We start from the raw sequence: 9,465 nt of genomic DNA on the forward strand, positions 1-9,465 counted from the left end.
TGAACTATAGTTTTTTGGTTTGAAAAGACACACGGAAGATTAGTCTTTCACGAAGCTCTCTTCAAAATTTAAACCTTATCAAAGTAGTGTTGTCCTTATCATTGCAAAATGAAAACAAACACAGAGAATTTAAATTGCCGCCATTTTGCCGCGCTGTTGTTTGTATGGCAAATTCAATTGGTACCAGTCCCTCGCGTGTGGAAACGATTCACGCGTGGCTCAAGGCTGCGCACTCATTTTGCCGCGGTGTCGGGTTACCATATTTTCTTAAGGACTGTGCCTACTATTGTTATTGCGCATACGTTCTGCGCATTTCGAGATACTCGGATTTCCTATTGCTGGTTCTTATTAATACAGGGATATTTTTGCTCGGTTCAAAACTATGTGGAGAAAGCAAAACTTAGCAAACGCTCTTGGTATCCAAAAAGAAAATTGAGGGTAACCATGCATTTTTCAGAGATAATTGAGCTTCAATTTGGAAAAGAACGCCATACATTGCTTTGTATTTTAAAGCGTTTTATAAATATTTTCATTTTCTCCAGTAAATTAAGCGTAGTTCCGACCATTGTCATTTATGAGGAACTACCACACCCTTGTCATATTAAAAAGGTTGAAATAGTCACGAAGAGATTACAATAACGCGAATTTATGTTTTGAGATGACGTTCTCGTGGCTGTCGCCGTCGCCCGTCACTTAAGTTCCTTAATAGGGAAGCACGCGCGTTTTCGGAGACGCGGACGGCAACCGGAAGAGAACATTTCGCTTGCCAGGACAGTGGTGTCTTCCAGATTTTTATGCTAATCATCTCTGATGCAGAAAGGATTCTTAGCAATGTAAAAGTGGTTGTGTGAAAGTAAGTTAAAAGGGAAGACAGTTCACTTCCGCTAGCCGTCCGCGTCTCAAAAGCGTCCGTCACGGAACACGAGGGAACCTCCACCAAAACAACAAAATAACTTTAAACCACAGAACATAATGTTTACAATTAAAAGTGTTCAAACGTTTTCCAATGAAAGCGTTTGTATGAATTTCAAAAACGCTTGTATAGGCTTTCAAATTTCCCGGGCGCTGCCATCTTGAATAGTTGTGACGTATCGTGGTTGCTCTATTGTTCTGACACAAAGAGCGTTTGATTTGGAATATTCTTGATTAATTATCTTCGAAAAATGCGTGGTTACCCCAAATTTTCTTTTTGGATTTCAATAACACTTGTTAAGATCTGGTTCTCCCGCATAGTCAGTAAACCGCGCAAAAATACCTTTGAATTAGTAGGCACCGTCCTTAACTATAGTGCTCCTCGCGCGCGCGCCTTCGCTGATAACATTTAATACTGAGACCTGTGCATTCACCGTGGTCGTCCATTTGAATCGTGGTAAACCGGTTAGTGTTATTGGAATCAACCAGCATCAACCATTATAGACGGAAGTTATTTTAATATATCTAATTCATGTTCAATTTATCTCATGTATATCCATTTTGTTAATTTAAAGTCACAACCCTCTTTCCAAAATTGAGGCTCTCTCTCTTTCCCTCTCTTTCTTCGCTTTCCTTGTTCGTAAATGAAGCTTTTTCTTTGAAAATAGTAACGATCTGTAACATTTCCCATGCCATTTTAGACGAAACACAGCATATCCTGATGACCTAGATCGGCAGTTAATCTGCAATCGCTAATAACAGCGTGTTGTCAAATCAGTGGACATCAGTCATTTTGCCTCCACTACTCAACCAGACTAACACAACAATACTATTTGGGCACGTTAGTCAGCCAAACCACCGTACCATATATTCAACTTCCAAATGGAAACAAAGATTAACCTTCGAATTCAGAAAACTAAGACACCATAGCTGGATAAGAAAATCCCTAAAAACTAGCAGGTGGAAAAAACGGGGAACGTGTGCCCCCGACTAAGGCAATGGTGCTACCCTTGGGGTGCCATTACTAAACAAAAAATATACAATACTTACTAAAGAAGGATCTAAAAGCAATAGGAAGGAAAAACATAGTATGCTAGTGACAATCGTAACAATATAAAAGCAAAAGCAACAACTTCACGCGGCGCTACTGGCGTCCGCAAACTCCGAACCTAAATCCCACAAACCTCTACGCACGGAAAACGGCTCACCAGGCAACTCATACGTGCCGGCAAAATACCAATTTATGCTAATTTACAATAATCGCACATTACATTATTTAATCGTTCATTTGTCCCGAATTCCGGCATTTGGGAAGCAACTGTTTTCCTATCCTTATAACTTCTAACCTAAGTTCGCGTAACCGCCAACAGTACAAAATTGGGTTCACAGACGAGTTCATGTGAATCATTGTTGAAGAAAACGTCCATTGCGGTTTCCAATATTTATACACAGTTGCAAACAAAATTACTAAAACAACCGAGGGAACATAACATATAACAAGAAAGATATAAAAAATAAAAGTATTCAGCGCACTTTTAATTGTTCTGGCCATGTGCAAGTTATTGACGGAATCTGCTGAATTACCACCTACCGCTTGTTGTTCGATTTGAATCTGAAGCTTATGTCGACGAGCAATTGAGTAAATTTTGAGGTAAGAAAATGTACAAATGAGAACGCAAATACTGATGACAAATCCTGTTATCAAATGAAATATAAACTTGTCCCAAAAGTACAGCGCCGAACATGAACTTAACGTGCTCAACCAAACAATGGCGATGATGAACTTGATGCGAAATTCTGTAATCAAAGCCCGGTATCTCATATGATAAAGAAGAAGGAACATTCTGTCCAAACTGATCAGGGTCATTGTGTTAATAGAAACTCCGCAGAGAAAAAAGCCCAATACTCCAGACAGTCGGTGCAATGACAGATTTTCAGTTTTCAGGCTTATAAGTTCATCTGCAATGTAAAGCGGTTGAACGACAAAACCAACAAGGAGATCTGAAACTGCAAGACTACAGAGCAACATTATCGAAGTTGAACGGCGAAGGGTAGGCGATTTCAACACAGCTGTCAATATCAAAATATTGCCAGCAATGGACACTACCATCAATGGAGCGTTAAGAACACAGTTTACTGTGATGATTTGTCTATAATCTCTGCTTTTGTCAGTGTAGTTTATCATCTTGTCAGTGTCTCTTGTCACATTTTAGACTGTCTTCCCGGTTTCACAGTTCTCTTTATCTACCTGCAGAAACGTACGTGTCCGTGGGAAAACCACCTGCAAATAGAATGTCATGAAAAAAGTTACGTTTGATTCGCTAAAATAGCTGTCGGGGAGAATCAAATCAACATCGCAACTGATTGAATGCTGCTTCCTCTGAATTCATTTTGTAACTGATAGCTAGGGTTGTGTTATGCAAATCACAACAACATCGTTACACAACTGAGATGTTGACTGTCAGCAAAAACTTTATAATTACTGCTACCGGCACTTCTGGTCACCTCTTCTAATTATTCACCACAGGTTATGCCGAGAGTTTATTTTGAAACTCCTGTTAAAGCTATGGTGTTTTAGCCAAATCATTACTGCGCTCTGTACATATGGGATTTTATGAGGACAATGATATGTGACCCGTCAGCACGTATCCATTTGCGTATTCTAACCGTGGGCAAATAAGTTCATTGCACAAAAAAGACAACGATTGCTTGCATTGACATCTTCTCATAAATTTCAACCGCTTATTTGACTGCATTTTTGTCGGAAATACGTACATGGTTCTTTGCTCTAAAACTTGTGATGTTGGCCATTGAGTTGTAAACTACAGTAATCTAACGATTTGATAGTTTTAGTTGTCCAATCAGAAAGACGTGTGCGTCCTATCAGTCTTGCATGCAAACAGAAGTCGAAGGTTTGTTTTGTTTGGTAAACCATAAAGAAACTACACGTAAATGAATGGTTTAACATAAAATACGAGCGGATACTTTGCGAGTTGCATAGTATTTTTCCGAGTCCCTAAGGGGCAAGGAAAAAATACCTGCAACGAACAAAATGTCCGCACGTATTTAAGAATTATTCCATGAGCACGGATTCGACATGAGGACGGAGGCGCGTAGCGCCGAGTTGGCTATAACCAGTCTCACGGGTTGCCCACCTTCTCCCTGCCTTTTATTTCAGCAGTTGAAATGATGGCAAGAAAAATAAGGCCCATGGGTAGCATGACATCTTTCCTTGTACCTATGACAACTTTCTTTCCACCTATGACAACCTTCTTCTCAACATGACAACTTTCTTTCCACCCACGACAAAATTCTTGCTCTTCATGGCAACTTTCTTTCTACCCATGACAACCATTTTTTCTAGACATGACACTCCGCTTGTTTCCATCCGTGACAAAATCCTTGCTACTCATAGCAATTATTTGTGCAGTGTCACAATTTGTGTTTGCGTTGACAAAACTTTTATTGGTCGGGAGAGAACCGGTAACTAGTCACAGCCGTGCGAGCGAATCGATAATTTTAATAATTTTATTTTTATTTTTATTTATTATTAAATAAACAGTACAAAGGTAACATTAACAATACAATTGATACTACATTAAACATTAAGGCTATAACAATAACTACAAAATCGACCACAAGGAAGGGCTTACATTCCCCACATATAAAAGCCGTAATTAGGGTCGTCACGTATTAATTATTAAAATATATTGATTAAGTTCTTCCATTTGAATTTTAATTTGAGTCACTCAATGCTGCAATTACCGGTAAACGTTACAACAATACTAAATGCAAACAATCGAATAATACACGCGCAAACGGTGTAACAAAATAAAAAACAAACTTAAGTGCTTAATAGCAAGTAATTACAACAACAACAACAAAACTACACTAAAACATAAATGTTGCTAAAAAGATAGAGTTAGCTCCGCATGCTTTAGCTGCCTATTTAGACTGGGATTTTCCCAGCGGATATGAGCAGCCTCTTTGAGCAACAACTGGAAACGATTAGCTGCCGTATCTAAAATGGAGAAGCAGCTCTCAGGACAGAGTCTTCGACATTCCTCAGAGTGCACTAAATGTTGGAAAATGTGAGAAGTCCTGTCCCTTCTCAGATGCTCACGAATGCGCGTCGAAATGTGTCGGAATGTTTCCCGGACGTACAATTTTTCCATAAACTTTAGCTCTTCGGATTTGTCCTGAAAATTGAGGGTCTAAATTAAGAGAGACTCCATCTTTGCATAGCTATCAAGGCTTGGCTGGTCAAACCGCTGGTCAATAGCGTTGATCATCAAGTCAATGGCGTCAAAGTATATTTGCCTGTAATAGTCGAATCACAGGATATGCTGGCCCTCCAGTGCCAATTTCAATTCTTCTCGGCGCACGAGTTCTCCTTGGTAACATCGGTCCTGTCATGGAGGGATAGCTTTTTTTCAGTAAAACTACATCATAAAATGATCTGAAGCTCGTATCGTCTCCTATCTTCTGTAGATCGTCTTTTGTAGGACAAGCTACTCGTTTGCTTCTTAGAACTGGCATCTTTGCTTGCTGTAAGATTCTTGATTAGTTATCTGTGTGAGAAAACCGCCGCTGTCCTAAATTCATCGCGAAGAAGAAGTCAAAAGTGTTATTTGCGCTTGGCATCCAATGATCCTTCCACATATATCGGACTGGAGTTTGTCATCAAGGGATATTGTCCACTCCTGAAGCTGAGCTACGAAATCGTCTAGGATTCGCTGAAAACAGCTTGCGCGTACTGTCCATTTAGTAGGGCAAAGGCCAAGTATGCCCTTGGCTTCAAATTCAGGGCCCTCTAGGTTTAAGTAAAACCTTTATTTAAGTGTCAATGTGTTTAGCCCAGATGGACTATATGGGGACACCAATAAAATAACAACACTAATTAACTTATACAAAAACTTTGGTTTTATCAACGGAGTTGATAATGTAAATTGGCCACCGTACAGAGATTCTAAAAGATGACATTTCGAGCGTTAGCCCTTCGTCAGAGCGAATCGAGGAATTGTCACGGTTACGTGTAGTTTTTCTAGAAGAGAAGGAGCCACGCTATTGGTGCATGGTAACATGGCAACGTGAAAAATGGGAATATGTTATGTGAATACACAATGATTACTGAAACATCAACAGATAGAAACACAGTTACTGACGTCTTGGTAGGAGAAGGCCCTTCCGGGAGAATGACGCGGCAGAGGCAAAGCCAGAAGGACCCTAGGCGGCTAATTAGCCTTCTTTCAACAAGACACACCATCAGAATCGGCACGTGGAATGTCAGGTCCATGTACCAAGCCGGAAAAGCATCGTCCATTGCAGAGGAAATGAGGAATTACAACCTGGAGATCCTCGGTCTCAGCGATGTCCGTTGGATACAATCTGGTAAGTGCAAGCTCAGCTCAGGAGAGACGGTGCTCTACTCAGGCCATGAAGACCCAGGCGCCCTCCACACGGAAGGAGTGGCACTCATGATCTCCAAGCATGCCGTCAGGACGCTTATTAGCTGGGAGCCGATCAACTCTCGACTTATTACTGCCCTTTTCAAGACGTCGCAAGGCAAAATTAATGTTAGAATTATTCAATGCTACGCACCAACAAATGAAGCCGAAGAAGCAATCAAGGAGGAGTTTTACAACGCATTGCATAGTCTCATTGCAAGGCAGAGAGGAAAGGAAGTTACCATTCTCATGGGAGATCTCAACGCCAAGATAGGAGGAGACAACAGAGAGTATGAGTTTGTAATGGGAAAACACGGACTAGGAGAGATGAACGAAAATGGCGAGCTATTCGCGGACCTTTGCGCCAACAATGACCTGGTGATTAGTGGGAGTATCTTTCCTCACAAAAGGATCCACAAAGCCACGTGACGCTCCCCGGATAACATCACCGAGAACCAGATAGATCATTTTTGCATTGCCCGACAGTTTAGAAGATTTTTACATGATGTCAGGGCTATGCGGGGAGCAGACGCCGGCAGCGACCATCACCTTTTAGTAGCCACCCTAAAACTAAAGCTAAAATGGTGTCAGGCTCAACAGCAAACTAGAGCCAAATATAACGTGACACACCTGAGGAATCCTTCTGTTGTAGAAGCTTTCCAAATCAACCTTAGGAACCGGTTCCAAGCACATGAAGACATAGAAGACGAAGACGGCACAATTGACACGCTCTGGGAACATCTAAAGAGCTCATGGATTAATACATGTGATGACACTTTAGGAAGGCAGCAGTCCAGAAACAAGGAATGGATCTCAATGGATACCCTAAAGAAAGTGAGAGAAAGGAAGTGCAAGAAAGAGCGGGTTAACAACAGTCGGACGCGGGCAGAAAAGGCACAGGCGCAAAAGGATTACGATGTTGCGCATAAGGAAGCTAGAAAGAGTGCTCGAAAGGACAAGAGATGTTATATAGAGAACCTGGCAAAGGAGGCAGAGGATGCCGCAGCAAAAGGGAACTTGAAAGACCTGTATTATACCACCAGAAAGCTAGCTGGGAAAGTTGGTCATGTTAATCATACCATCAAGGACAAACAAGGAAATATTCTGGCCACCACTGAGGAACAGCTGCATAGATGGGTCGAACATTTTGGAGAGGTCCTGAACAGGCCACCCCCAGTTGGAGGAACCGATATCCCAGAAGCGGATCATCTACTCCCAGTTAACTGCGCCATACCTTCAAGAAGAGAGATTAGTAGTGCTATTAGGAAGATGAAGGACGGAAAGGCAGCAGGTACCGACAACATTCCTGTGGAAGTATTCAAAGCAGACATCAACACCACCACAGAGGTCTTTTATGAACTATTCAAGAGCACCTGGGAGGACGAGAAATCACCCACTGAGTGGAAAGAGGGTCTTATAGTTAAACTTCCTAAGAAGGGGAACCTCAGGGAGTGTGATAATTATCGAGGTATTACTTTGTTATGTATACCAAGTAAAGTCTTCAACCGAATTATGTTGGAGCGGTTAAGATCTGCAGTGGATGGAAGTTTGAGGGACCATCAAGCTGGTTTCAGGCAAGCTAGATCATGCGCAGACCAGATTGCTACACTACGTATCATCGTAGAGCAATCCATTGAATGGAACTCGTCCTTGTACATCAATTTCGTGGATTACCAAAAGGCCTTTGATAGTCTGGATCGCCCCTTTCTTTGGAAATTACTAGCTCATTATGGAATTCCGCAGAAGTTTATTAACATCAAAAAAACTCTTACGAAGGCACCACATGTAAAGTTATTCATGAAGGACAGTTGTCGGAGAGCTTCGAAGTTAAAACTGGAGTAAGGCAAGGATGCCTTCTCTCACCGTTCTTATTCCTCTTGGCAACTGATTGGATAATGAAGTCGTCGACGACGGGCCACAGGAACGGAATACAATGGACTCTCACCCAGCAGCTTGATGACCTCGATTATGCGGATGATATTGCTTTACTATCTCACTCAGGGGCCCAACCACCATTCTGGAAGAAAGGTCAAGAAGAGCTGGCCTTGTTATCAACACCGCAAAGACCAAAGTCTTGAAGATCAATTCAGGCTCAAACAGGAAGATCAGAGTGAATGATGCCGATATTGAAGAGGTGGACTCCTTCACATACCGATGACAGTCAAAACGATAAGAAAGTTACAATCATATATCAATCATTGTTTCCGTCGAATCCTGAAGATACGGTGGACAGACATGATCACAAACGAAGAACTATGGGAGCGGACAGGTCAAATTCCAATGGTCAAGCAAGTGAGGAAGAGAACTTGAAATGGGCGTGGGTAGGCCACACGCTGAGAAGACCTTCAAACAGCATTACGAGGCAAGCATTGCATTGGAACCCACAGGGAAAACGAAAGAGGGGCCGCCCCAAGAATAGCTGGAGAAGGGATACGGAAAAAGAGATGAAGATCCTCGGGAAGAACTGGAAGGAGCTGCAACAGTTGGCAGAAAAGAGACGTCTCTGGAGGCTTTTTGTTGATGGCCCATGCTCCAACTTGGAGCCAAGGGCTTAACTAACTAACTATTAGTTAAATGAAAAGCGTTCGTTAATACCGTGAGGATTAAGGGTGCCGATTTGGAAGATGAATTTTTGTTCCAGATTCTTGCGGCTTTCTGTCGTACCTAGATGTAGGGAAAGGCCGCAGATAGCTATGTGTTTTTTGGAGTGGTTAGGCAGATTAAAGTGACTAGCGACTTGATTAGATCCATCCTTGTCATTCTTCTCATCATCCCGAAGGTGTTCGCGAAATCGGTCGCCTAGTCGTCTACCTGTCTCGCCAAAGCTTAATTTATTGCATAACGTACTGGTTATGCAATAAATGACATTTGCGGAGGTACATGTGAAACGATATCTGTGATCTTAACAGATCGCTTAGGTCCCGATATCTTGCTAGTGTTAAGAATGAAAATACAAGCCTTGCATCGTGAGCGCGCACATTTGAAAGTGCCGGGTTGCTCGTTAGTTTTGAGCGCGCTTCTAACTAAAAAGTTGCCTACGTTTTTGTTGCGTCTGAATGAAATAAGTGGAGGTTGCGAAAAGATTCTACCAGCCTCGGGATCATTT

The 9,465-nt window shown here is 41.8% G+C and overlaps 2 protein-coding genes and 1 pseudogene across 2 annotated transcripts; 2 read left to right on the top strand and 1 right to left on the bottom strand.

The window, feature by feature from the left end:
* Positions 1–1,481: 1,481 nt before the first annotated feature.
* LOC137994838 (adenosine receptor A2b-like) lies at positions 1,482–3,184 on the bottom strand. Its single transcript, XM_068840431.1, has one exon. The coding sequence runs from the start codon at positions 3,095–3,097 to the stop codon at positions 2,189–2,191; it is 909 nt and encodes a 302-aa protein (XP_068696532.1). The 5' UTR covers positions 3,098–3,184; the 3' UTR covers positions 1,482–2,188.
* Positions 3,185–6,035: 2,851 nt separating this feature from the next.
* On the top strand, positions 6,036–6,788 carry LOC137995855 (craniofacial development protein 2-like). Its single transcript, XM_068841324.1, has one exon. It carries the CDS (start codon positions 6,036–6,038, stop codon positions 6,786–6,788), a length of 753 nt encoding a protein of 250 aa, XP_068697425.1.
* Positions 6,789–8,476: 1,688 nt separating this feature from the next.
* Positions 8,477–9,465, top strand: part of LOC137995856 (uncharacterized) — a 4,863-nt pseudogene continuing 3,874 nt past the window's right edge.

The sequence above is a fragment of the Montipora foliosa genome, chromosome 3, assembly GCF_036669935.1.
Source record: "Montipora foliosa isolate CH-2021 chromosome 3, ASM3666993v2, whole genome shotgun sequence".
Classification (NCBI taxonomy): Eukaryota; Metazoa; Cnidaria; class Anthozoa; order Scleractinia; family Acroporidae; genus Montipora; species Montipora foliosa.

Coding starts and splice junctions, on each gene's coding strand:
- LOC137995855 (XM_068841324.1), top strand. CDS start 6,036: ATGATTACTGAAACATCAACAGATAGAAACACAGTTACTGACGTCTTG.
- LOC137994838 (XM_068840431.1), bottom strand. CDS start 3,097: ATGATAAACTACACTGACAAAAGCAGAGATTATAGACAAATCATCACA.